Here is a 17,428-nt window from a genome sequence, read left to right on the forward strand (position 1 = left end):
GAGGCCACATGGCAGTGTGGTGGGAAGGGCAGCACTTCTCTGGGGAAGCTGGGGACATTCCTCCCTCTGGCAGCTTTCCAAGTCTCCCCGTGCCTTCTCCAGGTGCCCGCCCTGGTCAGATACATCCACCAGTGGATCCTGGCCAATAAGTTTGCTGAGCACAGGCTGAACAGGACCCTGCTGGATCTCACCGAAGCACAGCCTGCTGACGTAGTCATGGCACTCCTGCGTGTGGCCCCATCCTGTGACAGGTATGGGGCCCACCTCCCCAGAGGGCTCAGGGCTCCCCAGCCCATCAGCCTGGACAGCCTGGCCCAGCTGTCTGACCAACTGAGAGTTCCAGGGCCCTCTGGCTGCTCTCTTTGCCTGCCCTTGCATTCAGACCCCGAGCCTGCTGCCATGCTCTCTCGCTGCCCCTCAGGGGCCTGTCCCCACAGGGCTGGGCTGCCTGGGTGCTGCTGGCCAGGGCCAGTGGGCAGAGGCAGAGCTGGCAGCCAGCTCAGATCCCCACTGCTGCCCAGGCCACGGTGCTGTGTCTGAGACCCCCCCTGAGACAGAGCTCTAACCCCACAGAGCTGCTTTGACCATGTGGATGAGCATCACATCCTCACCCAGAACTGCAGAGCCGGTGCTGCTGATACTCCTTGATGTGTTGGGCAACTGGCCAGAGCACAGCACCTGCACGTCTGATGGGGACAAAACAAGTGTCTTTGTCCTGGCTGTGAGTTTCTGAAACTGGCCTTTGCTGGCCCCAAGGCCACCTCTCCAGCAGCTCTCCATCTTCCTTCCCCCACTGCATCTCCCTGCCTCAGGTGTTGGGCTGAAACCGTGCCCAGGGGCAGCTTCAGGGACACCAGGCCCGGTTCTCCCCCTGTGTCTCCCTGGGCCTCTCCCTCCTCTGCTCGAGCCCTGACAGGCGGACACCTCGGCACTGAGCACTGTCTCGGGGGGCTTTGTCCTTTGCAGGCAACTGTGGTCATGTGGAAGATCCTCCAGGCGCCTTGTGTCCCACACATAGTGACGGTGTGTTTCCCCCTCCTCTTTGTCCATCTGCTCATCCAAGTCTTCTTCAGCACTCTGGATGTGCCAGAAGAGGTCGATACCTTCTGGAAGGGATGCCAGGAGCAACATGGCCTTGTCACCAGCCCCAACAGGTGCTCCATCCCACTCCTACTATCCCTGCCACGTCCTTGGGCAGGAGCCACTGCTCCCAGTGTGACCTGGGCTTTGCTCTGCACGCAGGTTTGCAGTGCAGACCCTGAAGTCCCTGCTCTGCCGAACACAGCATGAGGATGTGGTGGTGGCAATGGAACGCAATTGTGCCTGGGACATGCTGCTGTGTGCTGACACCCACCACTGTGCCGTGGGTATGCTGGCCAGGTGAGACCCCCTTCTCCCCACTGCCTCTGACATTTGTGCTCTGTGCCCAGGGAGGTCCACACAGTCCCCATGGTTGTGAGACAGAGGGCCTTGTGACCAAGGGATGGCCAAGCAGACTGGAAAAGGCTGGGAGAAGACATCCCCACAAGAAGCCGCCTCCCAAATAGGCCAGGGCCCCTTGCAGGATGCTGGGGAAAGACCAGACCTCTGTGAGTCAGTCCTGACAGAGGTTTGTCCCCCTGGCCCACAGTAAGCAAAGTCTTGGTTCCTTTTTCTCTTGCCAGGGAGATGTGCTGTGTCTTCAGGCCCTTGCGTTCCCGCATTGCTCGCTACCTGCTCCGGCTGCTCAGCACACAGGAGCCACGCTGGGAGCTGCCCGCCCTGGCCTTCCTTGTGGAGGTGAGCCTGATGGCCAGCGCTGCCTCGCTCAGCTGCCTCCCAGCTCTCTGCCCTCTCGGAGCCGCAGCTCCCTGGGACGGTGCCCATGCCCTGTGCTGCTGCCTGGGCCCAGTCCTGTGCGGTTCTGAGATCCTGCCAGCCGGGTCTCCTGTCACTGCCCTGTGCCTTTCAGGTCCTCGAGTGCCTGGATTTGAGTGAACGTGGTGCTAATAGAGTCCTGCAAATCTTGTCAAGGCAGCTGCAGAGCGAGTGCAGGGAGAGGCGTCGCCTGGCACTCAGGGCCCTTCTCGATCTCATTGAGGAGCCCTCCATGGTGAGAAGGGGGCAGCAGCTGAGGCTGAGCTAGGGGATGCTGTCACTTGGGCTTGGCTGGGCTTTGGGTGCCAGGGCAGCTGCTCCCAGCTCTCCTGCCTCCCAGTTCAGCTGCCCAAGTGCTTCAGGCCTCCAAGCCCTGTGGCAGCAAGATGGCATTTCACAAACTTGTGTTCTGCACAGACCAAAAAAATGTGGAGCCTGACTGAAAGTCTTGTGAAGCTCCTGTGGGACACAGATGGAGAGATAGTTAGCATGACAGTCAAGCTACTCAGCTTTATCATCTTGGACACTGACATGCTGATACCCAGCCCCATCACACTGCAGCTGCTTGAGGCGCTCCTGCCACTCTTTGACCACGTAAGACTTGCTGACCCCAGCCACGGCCACTGGCTGCTGCCCAGACACTTTGTGCCCTGTGGATTGGCAGGCCTGTGCCAAGATGAGCCCCATGCACCCAGTGCTGAGGTCTTTTTATCTTGCTTTCTTACAGGATAATAGCCAGGTGCAGCTGCTCTCCATACTGCTCTTCCGAACATTGGTGACTCTTCCACAGGTAAAGGAAAAAAAGGCTCTGAAGACACCCCTGCGCCAGAGCCTGCTGCCACTCTTCTTCCACTGCCATGATGGCAATCAGCGTGTGGCACAGGTGAGGACTCGTGGGCTGCTGCTGTCCCCCTAGCAGGGGGCTCAGCTGCCTCCTGCCCTGGCGCCTGCCGGGCTGCAGCCTCCTCCAGGCCTTGGCACAGGGACACGGGTCCTGCACCCTGGGCTGTGGGGCCATCTCCGCATCTCTGCTGCTCTCCAGGCTTCTCAGGAAACGCTGATTTGTGTGGCTGAGTTCCTGAATAGGAGGGATCTTGAAACACTGGTGAAGAGCCAGAAGCTGTGGAAGTTCACTGACCGCCTGGTAATGACTAAAGATTGCCTGTAAGCTCAAGCCTCAGCCTGGAGAAGCCCCCAGAGCGCGGTGCTCAGAGTGCGGGGCTGGCAGCTGTGCCCCTGCCCGCTGCTACACCCAGAGGCCGCGCGGGCTCTTCTCCAGGCTCCGGTGGGCCCGAGCCGGGGGCCGATGCAGTCCCGGCCCGGTGGGGCTGTGGGGCGGGCCGGCACTGCGGCTCCCCGGGCAGCAGCCGGCCCTCTGCCCCCTCCAGAGCCCGGCGCCAGCGGCTGCTGGCCGCGCCTCAGGGCTGTGCGGGCAGGGGAGGCCGGGGCTGGGCGCAGGCAGCGCCCGCCCGAGGGGCTGAGCCCGCGCCGACCCTTCCCTCCTGCCGCTCTTTGCAGCTGGCAGAGGACAGGACAAGAGCGGCCGAGCACCTGCGCCGGGCCGTGCGCTATCTGGAGAACCCACAGGAGCCCCTGCAAGTGGTGGCCATCAGGTTCATGGGTGAGCCACGAGCCCGGGCTCCCTCCCCGGCCCGCCGCAGCTCGGCCCCAGCCCCGCCTGCTGCCCCGGCAGCGCCTGCCGGGTCCGGCGCCGTGGAGCCCCGCCCGGCCTCGGCGCTGCTGCCGCCCTCTGGCAGCCGTGCCCTGGGCCGGCAGCGTGCGGCAAGGGCCGGGCTGAGCCCTGCCGGGCCAGCAGGGCGTGTGGCCACAGCGCCGGCAGCGCCGCTGGCAGGGAGCAGTGCCGCTGGCGCCGTGACAGGCTCTGTGTTCCCAGGGATGGCCGGGCAGCACGTGAGGTGGAAGAAGGAAGAGCTCCGGTTCATCTGCTACAGTGAGTGAGGGCAGCGGGCTGGCAGCGGGGGCTGGCGGGGGGAGTTGCGAGCCCTTCCCCGGCTGCGGAGGGCTCTGCTCCCTGTGCGGCCGAGGGGCGGCGTGGGCAGAGCACACAGAGATTTCAGGGCCACCTGGGGGATTCGTGGCCAGCAGCTTCGGGCTGGTGCCGTTCGTCCCTACTCCCTCCGGCTAGAGCCGGCTGGGATGGCCCTGGCAGGGGGCTCTCCACGGATCTCCTCAGAGCCAGGATCTGACTATGGCTCTGTTCCTCTCTTTCAGCCCTTGAACCGTTTACAGAGGACACCAGCAGTGCTGTGTCAGACGTGGCACTTCAAACATTGTATGTCCTCCAGTCCCTACAGAGTGAGCGATCTTCTGTCTTCCAGAGGCTGCAGGATCAGCTCCGCAGGGCATGGAGGACACGGCCTCGTCTGTCGGGGCTTGGCTGGCTCCACTGCTGGAGCTCTGCAGAGAGCTGAGCCCAGAGGCTCTGTCTGCTGGGGCCACTTGAATCAGTGGCAATTTTCTCTTTCTTTAAGATTGTTCTTGTCTTCTTTTTGTTTTTTCTTTAGTATATTAATATAGAGTGTGTTATAATACACAGACTCCCAGGAGCCTTCTTTTGCTTCCCAGGGTCTGCAAGGCATAGGGGAAGAGGGGGGAAAGGGTGCTTGGGCTCAGCAAGTTGTCCAGGCGTGCAGTGTTGCAGGGAAAATGGCCAGAAGCCCCTTAGCCTTTGGTGGTTCTTCTGAAGCCTTTGTGCTGCCAACAGAGCGGGTGGTCAGGGGCTGGAGCTGTGGGGATCCCTGTGAGAGCGGTGCCTGGAGATGGCCACAAGCCCTGTGCCAGGCAGGAAGCGCCATCCGTGTCCTCCTGCCCGTGTGGTGCTGGTTGGATTGCTGAGGGCTCCAAGGTGCCTCTGGATGGGGCTGCTCTGGAGCTGCTGTGGGGCTGCGGCGCTGCTGCTGGGCACGTTGGCTGGGCTGGGGGAGACCCTGAGGGGACAGGGCCATGAAGGGACGAGGGGCTGAGGGAGCCCTGACAGGACACGGCAGTGGGAAGGCACGAGGGGGATGTGTGAGGGAGTGGGAGGCTGTAACATTGGCTGGAGGGGGAGTGAGTTGGAGACGAAGAGACCACTCACCCTGATGTTCATGTGGCAAACAGAGAGCGTTTATTCTCAAGCCCTTCCTTCTAAAGGGCCTTTGAAAAGCCCAGTCTGGATAATTTCATTGCTCTGATCTCTATGCTTTGTCAGACTCTGGCCAGTGAAATGCTGCAGCCTTGGGGGAGATGTGACAGGGTGAGGCCCCTGTCAGTCAAACCAGGGGCTGGTGCAGTCACACAGCACTAGCCAGCCTGCACTGTGACACACGGCAACAGAGTGCAAGGCACAGCTCCGGGTGCTCCCCAGGAACCTCAGCTCTGAGAGCACTGTCTGCCCCAAGCTCCAGGGGCTGCAGTGGGAGCCCCGCTGGGCTCTGCCCTGGGGCCATCCTGCAGGGACAGCTGGAAACAGGGAGCATTCCCTTGCCACAAAGAGCCAAGCCATTGCTGCAGGGCAGCTGCTCCAGCCCGGACTGCACTGTTGTGTGCTGTGCTCTAGGGCTGGGGCTCCCTGCACAGGGCACTGGACTAGTGTGCCAGAGGAGACAGAGAAGCTTCAGATTCAGCATAACTGAGGTGGGTGGGTGGGCTGGGAAGAGTGGGGAGGCTCAGGGGCATTCGGAGAGCTCATCCTGTTGGAAGGATGAGGAAAAAGGAGTGGGAACTCAGTGAGGAGAGCTCAGGGCTGCAGAGTGGCTCTGAATGACACTAAAATCCCACTGGACCTCTGAGACATTGCTGCTGCTCAGCCAGTGACAGGAAGAGTCCCTAATAATGGGGCTCAGCCTCCCTCCTGGTGAGGGGCATCAAGGAAGGCAACAGTGTGATGGAAACTGCGCTGGGCTGGGAACTCACTGGGGAAAAGAGGGAGCAGCTGGGAAGTAAAAGGAAGGTGGGGGAGAGAACTGTTCAGAGAAGGGCTGAGCTACAGCTTGAGCAAGCTGAGAAATGTCATTTGGGGGCATCCCAGATTGATTTCATTTCAGAAGTTATTGAACAAGTTTAGTTTTTGAGGGGTGTCATGTTTTCACTTGGAGGTGAACACACTGCCAACTTGAGCTGTGTTGCCAAAATGCTCAAGTGAGTCTGTGCTGCAGGTCACACCATTACTTCTTTGGCAGATTCTGGGCCGGTGCTGAGCTCCAGCAGAGCCCGGGCAGAGCCCAGAGCAGCCTCAGCATCTGCAGAGCCTGGCTGCAAGGAGAGAAAGCAGAAACCGCCCATCAGCTGAAGGCTCCTGTGCCCTTGTCACAGCCGCCCGCGGTGCCCAGGCCATGCTGGCCGTGCTCAGAGCGGTGCCCAGAGCTGCCCATCACTGCTGCCTTTGGCAGCAGAGCAGGAGGGCAGGACATGTGCCCAGCCTGCAGCCAGCCAGGGCACATCCACCTCCTCAGCAGCCACCCAGAGCAGGATGCTCCTGTGCTCGCTGCCATCTCCCAGAAGCTCTGATGCCACCATGCCAAGCAGACAGGGACCCACCTCACGCCATCCCCTGCTGGAAGAAAAGCTGGTCCCAAACAATGTCCTCAGCCTTCTCCAAGGGCACGGCCCATCCACGCCATAGGTGGTCCCAAGCACTTCCTAATCCAGACTGGACCCCACCTGGAACGCTTCCTCTAGAAAAACAAACAACAAATTATTGAAAATACATTACAGACAAAAAGGGAAAACAAGGTAAAAAATATTATCTCTGCCAGGGGCTTGAGAAAAGCCCAAACCCTGCATGCCAGGGAAAAACCCACCCACAGGTGAGGGAAGCCCAGGCTTTCTCCCTTCCCCCCTGCACTGCCCCCCACAATAACGGTGATCCCAAAGCAAACAAGGGCAGTGGAGCAGCCCAAGCCCTTCCTTGCCTGTACAGCAAAGCAGCCCCTGCACAGGTTCTGGAGTCCCACCTCTGCTCCTGCCATGGGGTTTGTTTGTGTCGGGCTGGCTGCCCCAGCCCCAGCCCGGGGCACGGTGGGTGCTGGGGGCTGTTAGCAGGGCCAGGAGCCCACTCCCATTTCATACCCAGCCCAGCCCATTCCCCCAGCTCTGCCAAAAGCAGCTGGGCAGCCGACTGAAGGATCAGCTGCATCTGCCACAGCAAAGGGGGAACCTTTGGTTCCTGGCCAGGCTGCGCAATGCCCAAATCTGGGAACATCCCCCTGCCTGTGGACTCATCTGCAATTTCACTGTGAAACCTGGCTTTGGAGAATGTGCCAGAATTGAAGTCCATCATCTTCAGATGGCCAGTGGCCAGGTGCAGGAAGAGGTTGCCATCCTTGATGTCGTCCTCGTTGTCTCCAGCAGCAGCAGCCCCACCTGGTACAGCTTCTCCAGGGGCTCCTTCTCCTTCCCTGGGGTGAGACCAGGCTCTCAGGGTTCTGCCCAGGGCCCCAGCTGTCAGGGAACAACCAGGACAAGCAAATCCAGTTCAGATGGTGGCCACCAGTGCTGGGCAGAACAGCTCAGCTCCAGCACAAGGGCTGTGTGCTCCCATCTGATGAGCCCTGGGAAGTGACACAGGCAGAACAAAAAAGTCTGGGTTCCTTTGCTTCTCATGGCCAAGGCATGTGTGGAGCTGGAACTTACCAGGGCCCTGCATCACAGTGTGCCTGTGGCTCTGTCCTTTCTTCTAAGGCAGATGAATATCCTGCATCCAAGGATCACAGAGCAGCTCTTCTAAGGAGGGCCTTTCCAAGTCCAGCATGGATAAACACCTCCTGATCAGATCTTGGCACTCTGGGCAGAGAAACCAGAAACCGCTGGTCACTTGGAGAAGGCTCCTGTTGGCTTTGCCCCACTGTTCCCGTGCCCAGGCCATGCTGGATGTGCTCAGAGCTGAGCCTAAACTTTCCCATCCATTTCCTGTTTTGGAGGAGAGCAGGAGAGCAGGACATGTGCCACCTCCTCAGCAGCTGCCAGAGCGGGATGCTCACGAGCCTGCTGCTGTCTCCCAGCACTGGTATTCCCCCTGTGCCCAGAGATGAGGATCCACCTTGAGAGAGCCTTTGTGGCAGTGAGAGCTGATGGTCCCAGCTGATCTCCTGGCCCCTCCTGAAGGGGTGCTCCCCGCAGACCATCTGGTGCAGCAGGATGCCCAGAGACCAGATGGTAGCTGGCTTGCCATAGTACCAGCCAAAGTGGGTCCATTCTGGGGGGCTGTATGACTGTGTTCCTATGGAATACAGATGGAGTTCAGCAGGGGGATGCTGCTGCTCCCAGAGCCTGGCCCCACCCTCCCTGGGCCTGTGGGGGCTGCCCCAGTGACACACGGGGTGACCGCAGCCCTCTCGCCAGCACCTGGTGATACCGAAATAACGAGAAAAGAACTAATGTAGATATAGCAATAGCAGTAGTTATGCTAAGGCTTAAAAAGCAGCAGTTCACAAGCAGGCCCTGGGAAACAGGCCTGGGAATGTACTAAGAACCACAAACTAATAATTAAAGGATCTAGTAGAGCATGCAGAACACAGTGAAATAATAAATCAATGATAAAGGGTCCTGGTGGTGGGAAGACAAGCAAGGGGGATTAAAGGGGGGTAACCTATAGTTTTGAGTAGACAAGCGTATAGAATTTATGACTTTTAGAAATAATATCTACAAGGTTTATGTAACTGCATTGTGTACGGTTTATGTAACTGCATTGTGTACTTCTGTAAAAGGATATAAAAACCTGATGAAAAAGGGGAACGGTGGGCTCTGACTTTGAGACGATAGTCCTCAGACCCCAGGGCCCTCAATAAAGCACCGCACTAAACAACCTAGTTGTTTCGTGTCTCTCTGTCGGGCAACACTGGGACTTGTGTACAGACTTGGGGTTTGAAAGGAATCCACTGGTGTTTGAAGAGGGCAGCAGAAGCCTTGGAAAGGTCCAACCATGACAAGGAAAAACCCACTTAGTGCTGGGGAAAAACCATGCCTTGATCCTCCCTGCCTGCACTGCCCCAAGAAAAATTATGAACCCAAGACAAACCAGGTGAGTTGAGCAGTCAAAAGCCCTTTCTCACCTGCACACAAAACTGGCTGGGGCACAGGTTCTGGCAACCCCTCTCTGCTACCCCCACCCACGGGTGTTTTTGTTGGGCCGGCTGCCCCAGCCCCAGCCCCAGTCCTGGGCAGAGTGGTGGGCAAAGGCTGCCAGCAGGGCTGGAAGCTGGCTCCCCACCCAGCCATGCTCAAAAGACACTCAGCTGAAGACTCAGAGCTATGAAGAGCAGCAAAAGAGAGAATCCCCGCTGCCACACCCAGCTTGGGCTGTGAGATGTTGTGCCATTAGTTTCTGGGACTGGGAGCACACCCCTGCATGGGCTCATCTGCAAAGTGAATGTAGGCTGTGTCTTGCAGGTAGGTGCCGCAGCCAAAGTCAATCAATTTGGCCTGGCCTGTGGCCAGGTCAACCAGGATGTTCTCTGGTTTTATGTCTCTGTGCAGGACCCCGCAGCTGGTGCAGTGCCGCACGGCCTCCAGCACCTGGCGGAACAGCTCCCGCGCCACCTCCTCAGGCAGGAACCCCCGTGCCCGAATGAAATGCTGCAGGTCCTGAGAGCGCTCCGGCCGCTCCATCACCATCAGGATGTCGTTGGGGAGCTCACGCCATTCCAGCAGCTGGACCACACCAGGGAAGCCAGTGGACACCTTGGCCAGCAGCACGATCTCCAGGGGTGCGCTGGTGCCGTCGGGCTGCGGGAGGAGCACGATGCCGTCAGTGGGGCTGATGCTGTGCCGGGGCTCGGCAAGCCTCAGCCAGCCCGGGATGCTCTGCACCCTGCCCTGGCCCCACGCCCACTCTCCCTCCAGGCGTCCTGGCGGCTCCCACCCTGCCGGGCCTCGCCTCATCCCCGCCCGGCACGGCCCAGCTTCTCCCGCTGGCCCCGCTCACTCACCAGCTCGCCCCAATGCTGGACGCGGTTCCGTGGCACTCTTTTGATGGCCACCTGCAAGCCAAGGGAAACAGCGGGTTCAGCTCGCCGTCCGCCCTGCCCAGCCCCATCCTCCGACCTCCTCCTCCTCCTCATTCCCCCTTTCTCCTGCGCCCGCCGCCGGCCCCGCCGCTCACCGGGGCGCCGTCCGAGAGACGCGTGGCCGCGAAGACGCTGCCGAAGCCGCCGCGCCCCAGCAGCGAGCCCACCCGGTACTGCTCCTTCAGGCCCTGCTGCGCCTTCCCTGCCGGCGGGACGCGGCTGGCAGCGCTCGGCCCGGGGCCGGCAACGGCCCCCGAGCCCCCTCAAGGGCCCCGGGCCGGCCATCCCCGGGCGTTCGCTCCCTGCAACGGGACAGCGGCGGCTCGGGGCCGGCGGCCGCGCTGCCGAGCGGCGGAGCTCGGGCCGGGCAAGCCGCAGAGGAGGGGGCGGGAGCGGCCGCGACGCCTGTGTCCTCCGCGGGCCCCGGCAGGAACCGGGACCGGGGCCGGGGTCGGGCTCGGGACAGGCGGAGCCAAAGGGAGGCGATGCCGCCCCATCCCCAGGAACTGATGCCCGCCCAGCAGCGCCACCGCCAGTACGGCCAGAGCCGGCCGGAGGCGAGAGCGCGGAGGGACGCCCGGGGCCGGGGGCGGGCCGGGGGCATGGCCCGGCCGGGCATGGGGAGAGAGAGACTGGGAGAGGAGGGGCCCCCGGGGAAGGGAGACCGGGAGAGGAGAGGAGAGGAGAGGAGAGGAGAGGAGAGGAGAGGAGAGGAGAGGAGAGGAGAGGAGAGGAGAGGAGAGGAGAGGAGAGGAGAGGAGAGGAGAGGAGAGGAGAGGAGAGGAGAGGAGAGGAGAGGAGAGGAGAGGAGAGGAGAGGAGAGGAGAGGAGAGGAGAGGAGAGGAGAGGAGAGGAGAGGAGAGGAGAGGAGAGGAGAGGAGAGGAGAGGAGAGGAGAGGAGAGGAGAGGAGAGGAGAGGAGAGGAGAGGAGAGGAGAGGAGAGGAGAGGAGAGGAGAGGAGAGGAGAGGAGAGGAGAGGAGAGGAGAGGAGAGGAGAGGAGAGGAGAGGAGAGGAGAGGAGAGGAGAGGAGAGGAGAGGAGAGGAGAGGAGAGGAGAGGAGAGGAGAGGAGAGGAGAGGAGAGGAGAGGAGAGGAGAGGAGAGGAGAGGAGAGGAGAGGAGAGGAGAGGAGAGGAGAGGAGAGGAGAGGAGAGGAGAGGAGAGGAGAGGAGAGGAGAGGAGAGGAGAGGAGAGGAGAGGAGAGGAGAGGAGAGGAGAGGAGAGGAGAGGAGAGGAGAGGAGAGGAGAGGAGAGGAGAGGAGAGGAGAGGAGAGGAGAGGAGAGGAGAGGAGAGGAGAGGAGAGGAGAGGAGAGGAGAGGAGAGGAGAGGAGAGGAGAGGAGAGAGGAGAGGAGAGGAGAGGAGAGGAGAGGAGAGGAGAGGAGAGGAGAGGAGAGGAGAGGAGAGGAGAGGAGAGGAGAGGAGAGGAGAGGAGAGGGAGAGGAGAGGAGAGGAGAGGAGAGGAGAGGAGAGGAGAGGAGAGGAGAGGAGAGGAGAGGAGAGGAGAGGAGAGGAGAGGAGAGGAGAGGAGAGGAGAGGAGAGGAGAGGAGAGGAGAGGAGAGGAGAGGAGAGGAGAGGAGAGGAGAGGAGAGGAGAGGAGAGGAGAGGAGAGGAGAGGAGAGGAGAGGAGAGGAGAGGAGAGGAGAGGAGAGGAGAGGAGAGGAGAGGAGAGGAGAGGAGAGGAGAGGAGAGGAGAGGAGAGGAGAGGAGAGGAGAGGAGAGGAGAGGAGAGGAGAGGAGAGGAGAGGAGAGGAGAGGAGAGGAGAGGAGAGGAGAGGAGAGGAGAGGAGAGGAGAGGAGAGGAGAGGAGAGGAGAGGAGAGGAGAGGAGAGGAGAGGAGAGGAGAGGAGAGGAGAGGAGAGGAGAGGAGAGGAGAGGAGAGGAGAGGAGAGGAGAGGAGAGGAGAGGACAAGCAAGAGGGAATCTAAAAAAGTCGCTGCTTTCGCTGCTGCTGCCGCTGCTGCCGCCGCCGCCGCCGCTGCTGCTGCTGCAACTGAAGCGCCGGGGCCGTTTGTCCCCCTGTCCATTTGTCCGTTGCCCGCTCACCCCCGTGCCGAGCCTCGCACTCCCCGGGGGCAGCCCCTGAGCCTGTCCAAACACGGGAACTTTGCCGTGTTCAGCCCAGACCCAGAGTCTGCACTCCTGCACAGCGGCACAGGAATCCCCTCGGTCGCTGCTGTGCATTGTCCCTGCTGAGGGTCAAACACTATCGGAACGCATTCCCTGAATGCAGAATTTGTACCTGACCCCAGACTGCACTTACCTCTCCAGCATTGCTCTCCAAGAAAACCAGGGGAAGGCAAAGTGTCTGTAGCTCATGGTATTTGAAAGTGTCTAAAACCTGCCAAGTCATGGATCTTTGAGGTGAGATCCATTTGGAATTAATGGGATGGAGAATTAGTGCAAGATGGAAAAGGGGAGCATAAAAATAAAAAGAGTAAAATGTCTTGGATTTTTTCTCCCCATTTTAATTTCATTTCTTACAAGCTGTTTCAGTTTTCCCATCATCTTCTCCTCAGTCCTGTTTGCTCTTTCCAAGAACCTTTCCTGGAGAACGAGGTGCAGCTTCTGTCACAAGATGTGCCACCAACTGCAGCTTCTTTTGGCTTTCCACACCGTGCGTGCAGCACGACTCTTTCAGCAAAGAAAGACTAAGGTTTGAGAACTTGACAACTTGTTCTTTCTTTTCCTTGTGGGCTGGGCTGTTGTGCCATTGGTCAGGTTTTCATTGTTATTATTCTACCCTAAGAAACCATGACGGGCTCCCAGGAATTGTTAGGGAATGCAAGCCTGACTGAATACAGAGAAAGAATCTCCAGAGCTTGCAGCCAGAAATGGAAAGCTGTGTGATAATCATTCCATCATCCCCATGGACACCTTGAAAGCGATCTAGAAGATGAAAATGGTCTGACAGAGGGAGTTTGTTTCTTCGTTCAGTTCCGCTGCTTCTACATCTCATGCAGTGATAAAAATCAGTCCATGGAAAGCAGCAGAACAACTGGACCTCTCAGGAGGTGAGTGAAAGAATCTGTAAAGGAGAAATGCAGGGAATGACCTGGTGAACTTTGTCTGTAAGAAGGGTCATTTTTCCTAATAATTTCCAATCCATTCCCTCTGCTATTTTCCTTCTTAACAAGGCCATTTTAACCCCAGATTCCCCATGAAATGGGAACCCTGAGCTTGTGGAAGTGCCTGAAAGATGCCCTGTTCCTCTGCAGGGAGCCTGAGGCTGAAGCAGGAGCCTGAGACCTCCCTGGGGCAGCCTCCTCTGAGCTGGAATTTGTGCCGTGCTGGGAGAGGAGGAGGAGGAGGGGGAGAAGGCTGGCGCTGTGTGGCAGGAGCAGGAGGTTTGGGCCGCAGGACATTCCGTCTGCGCCGCTGCCCCGCAATGGGCGGCCGTGCCCGGGGCTCTGGGCCTGGCCCCGCGTGCGCTGAGCTCCCGACACTGCGGGAGCTGCCCGGGCTGGGCTCAGCTTCCCGCTGGGACTGGGCAGCAGGCTGGGCTCCAGCTGGGATCAGCAGCAGCTGGGAATACCTCTGGCCATCTCCATTTGAGGCTGCTGCACGGAAGAAACAAGGAAGGGAGTCAAGAAGTTCTGGTTTTTCTTCCTCCTGGTGGAGTTTTTCATTTGATTTGACACTTGAGAGGCGATTTCTGTGATGGCCTCTGTCAGTCGATTCTATTTCAGCAGCAGCAGCAGTAACAGGGCTGTGTTTGTGCACTGCAAATGTGGCCTGTGAGGCTGCTTTATTCTCCTTGACTTTGTGCTCAGGGATTTGTGAGTATTCAAGATCTGCTCATCATGGTGCCTGCAACCAAATGCCCAAGTTCCCTGTCATGAAAGCACTCTGGGAAGCACTGATCGAAAAAGGCGGTTGCCCTTTTACAGATAAAATTCAAGTGGCAAGCAGAAGAGGGACAACAGCAGCCATGATCCCCAGATGGGATTTGTCTTTATTCTTGCAGAAACTGGACCAACATCTCGGAAACTACCAACACCATCTGGGGATCCTCCTTTTTTGGATGCATCCTGAAGAAACACTAAATCAAAATAGTGTATAGAATTTTGATGTAAAAAATGGGAATAGAAATTGCTGATGAGCAAAAAAAAATTGGAATAGAAACTGCTGAGAAAGCTTCTGAGTACCCCTATAAATACCTGTAAGCCCCAAATATTGGCGTGCAGTTGGAGGGAAAACTTCCCCCACTGTACCCATCTCTGTTTTGCTTATACTTTACCATATTAATTAATAAATCGGTTGCTGCTTGAATATTGGCCTAGTCAAGCTTCTCATTTATAACAGTTAGTGCTGATGTGCACAGTTTAGAAGTGCAATAGTTTGTTCTGCTAACACAGGAAAAGCCCAGAAGCTCAGTGTTGTCTCAGTCCCACACTGGTATGAGGAGATGACAGGTGGAGTTTAAAGAATTTTAAGGCCCAGCAGCTAAGGGATGAATCAACTACCTAAAGCCAGACTCCAGACATAACTGTTTCATTCCAGCCCTCCTGCCATGCTCTCCTGTCTGCAAAAGCCTCCACCAAGAAACCTGCAGATAAGGAGGTGAGGAAAGAACAGATTCGAGCCCCTCACGCAGAGGAGAGAGTTCAGAGACCCTCAAGGCAGAGAGATCCTTCCCTGAGCAGCCAGGCTGCCCAAACTTTCAAAATCAAAGCTCCAGTGTGCAAATCCCACAGACAGAAATAGCCACTCGCCTCTGGGTTTGCAGGTGACTGTACAAGTGTGAACCTGGAGCTGAGGGATTGGATGCTTTGCCCTCCTCAAAAATGCAAAGAGAACTGCGGTGTGAAAAAGAAAATTTGTTTATTTTCAGAAGAACAGCAACAAGAATACAGAACACTTTTACATTGTAAGAACATTTGTAACAACAACAATCCAGAGAACATATATACATTTCGAAACAACAACAATCCAGAGAACCTATATACATAAGAACATATCTAGCAAAAATATATGCAATGTATTTGCAGAAGTTGAAAAAAAGCCCTAAATCCTATATCCTGAAGAAGACAAAAAATTGTAAAACGTATGTACAAAAGGGTGGCATCTCTATCCGGGATGTCCATTGGTCCTGGAAGAAAAGCAAGTGCCATGGTCACTGCAGTCAGGCACAGAGGGCTCTTCCATGTGTCCCCAGGCTGGCACACGCTGGCCCAGCAGGACTCTGCTACCAGAACTGAGCCTGGCTGGGTCTGGGATGGAGCTTGTGCGGCCCAAAGCCAGCACAGGACCAGCTGGGGATGGCCTCCAGAATCCAGTGCACAGGGTGCCACGTCCCTGAGCAGGGACCAGCCCAGCCCCAGCCTGGCAGCAGGGGACCCACTCTGCCTGTGGGGACCACATGCCTATCCTGCTGCTGGCATTGGTCTCTATCCCAAGATCATGGCTTCTTCCTCATCTTTTTCATCAATGTCCATGTCCTCTATGTAGTCTTCCATTTCCACTTCCATCTCTTCTTCTACATCCACATCGACCTCCATCTCCTCCTCTCCAGTCTCTTCTTCCTCCATTTCCACATCCTCCACTGTATAAGTCTGCATATCCACTTCCATCTCCTCCTCTCCAGTCTCTTCTTCCTCCATTTCCACGTCCTCCACTGTATAAGTCTGCATTTCCACCTCCATCTCCTCCTCTCCGTCGGTGACAGCCTGCAGAGGTGGCAGAACCTCAGAGTGGAGTCCCTGTCCCACACCAGGCCCACAGAGCTCCAGCCCACCCAGGCAGTTGGGGATGTCCACCTCCATGGAATTGCACCATACCTTCCTCAGGACAAATGGGAGCATCCTGTAGGGATGGGTGTCAAAATCCAGGCACTAGTGAGCTTTCAGGACTGATGGGTGTGGCAGGGGCAGGTGACAAGGAGGGTGACAGCAGTGGGCAGGAGCAGAGCGAAGGGTGCGCTGACACAACGGCCAAGGGCTGTCTTGTGCTCTTTGCCGGGTGCTGGCAGTTCCATTTGGAATGGGGGAGGTGACATCACAGTTCCCAGGAGTCCAGGGCCAACCTGAAGTGGACAATGGAGATCATAGAATGATGGGATCCCTGAATGGTTGGGCTTGGAAGGGACTCTGAAGACCATCTTGTTCCAAGCTGAGCAATCTTTCCCCAGAGCTTGGGGGAGCCCTGTTCCCAAGGATGGGGCATCCACAGCCTCTGTGCACAGCCTGGGCCACTGCCTCCCCAGCCTCAGTGTCAAACAGCAGCTTCCTTAGATCCAGCTTCAATCAACCTCCTGCAGTTGAAAGCCATCCCCCTTGTCCTGACCCCACAGGCCCTGTTGAACACTCTGTCCCCTTCTTCCCTGTGGGACCCTTCCAGTCCTGCAGAGCCACAGTGAGGCCCCCCCAGTGTCTCCTCTTTCCAGGCTGAGCATCCCCAGCCCCACTTGGACAGCAGTCAGTTATATCAGGGGCAGTCAAGGCTGAAGGGTAGCAAAGAGCATCAGGAACTGAGAGATGGAAGCTTTAGGCCCAGGTTTGCCTCTAAATGTACAGAATTAATAACAGTGGAGGGGAAGATGCTGAGACACTGGCTGTGTTCTAACTGGGGATTTTTTTCTTTTTCTTCTTGTCTGTCGTGCTGACCCAGGTTTTTCTGTTTGAAAGGAAGCTTGGCACAATGTCCACTGTCTTCTCCATTTGTGAAACACTGAGCAGAGTCTGGGCAGGCTGATGATGCAGAACCTGCATCATAAACCTGCAAATATACTGGTGATCCTGGTCCGAAGGATGCAGCTAAACCCAGCCAAAAGTAATTTCTGGAAAGTCAAGCCTGGTTTACATTTTCTTCAGTTTGGCTATGCCATCTTAACCAGTCATTTATATAAAAGCAAATAAAAAGCTCCAACAAAACAGACAAAATCCCAAACAAACAAACCCACGCAAAACAATCAAACTGATCAAAAACCACAAATCCCAAATAAAAACCAAAGGGAATGAGGAATTAGTAGAGTTGTGAGGATATCACAGCAGGCAAATGGCTGCTTCCCACAGGATCACCATAAAAAGCCACATATAACAGCTGCTCCAAAATATACCCAACAGGAGAGCTATAAAAAGTGATACATGGCACCTTTGGGGGCAGCTCCACATGAAGGTGAAGGATGAGCAGTGGTACAGATCCAGCATTCCCCACCCTCCAGGCTGCTCTTTGCTCCTGATGAAAGACCCTTGCAGGGCTGTGGCCCCTCTCAGTGCTGTGTAATTTGCACAAGGATATATCTTGTCTGCCATGCAAGAGTGTTCCCAATAAACCATGTTTCTCCTGACCTTTATTTTTCTGGATTTCTACCATATGATACAAGAAACTTTGAAAAAACCAAAACACCTTGTGGGGAGGCATTTTTTCCTTTCTTCAGAGCGCCTCTTCCTTTTGTTCCCTCCAGAGCCTCTCACTTAACTTCTGCTGTTTTTTGGAGCATGTGCTCACCTCTTTCCTGACCCCTGCGCTTGTTTTGGCTCTGGCTGTCATGGACACTATTAATTGTGGGGTTTTTCCCTCCATCTATTTCTGTCTCTTCAAGTGGTTTACCTTCATTTACCTGTT

General features: G+C 57.0%; 1 protein-coding gene across 1 annotated transcript in view; it reads right to left on the reverse strand.

Moving 5' to 3' along the window:
* The window catches only part of LOC311165841 (serine/threonine-protein kinase pim-1-like), a gene marked incomplete at both ends in the record, with an annotated part of 246,248 nt that extends 236,100 nt beyond the window's left edge, over positions 1 to 10,148 (reverse strand). Inside the window, 3 exons of the mRNA XM_084227341.1 lie at positions 9,786 to 9,836; positions 9,959 to 10,065; positions 10,142 to 10,148. Of these exons, the coding sequence (XP_084083467.1) occupies positions 9,786 to 9,836; positions 9,959 to 10,065; positions 10,142 to 10,148 (165 nt within the window). The remainder of the gene's footprint in view (positions 1 to 9,785; positions 9,837 to 9,958; positions 10,066 to 10,141) is intronic.
* Positions 10,149 to 17,428: the final 7,280 nt, after the last annotated feature.

This window comes from Fringilla coelebs (assembly GCF_963513975.1).
Source record: "Fringilla coelebs genome assembly, contig: SCAFFOLD_30, whole genome shotgun sequence".
Taxonomy (NCBI): domain Eukaryota; kingdom Metazoa; phylum Chordata; class Aves; order Passeriformes; family Fringillidae; genus Fringilla; species Fringilla coelebs.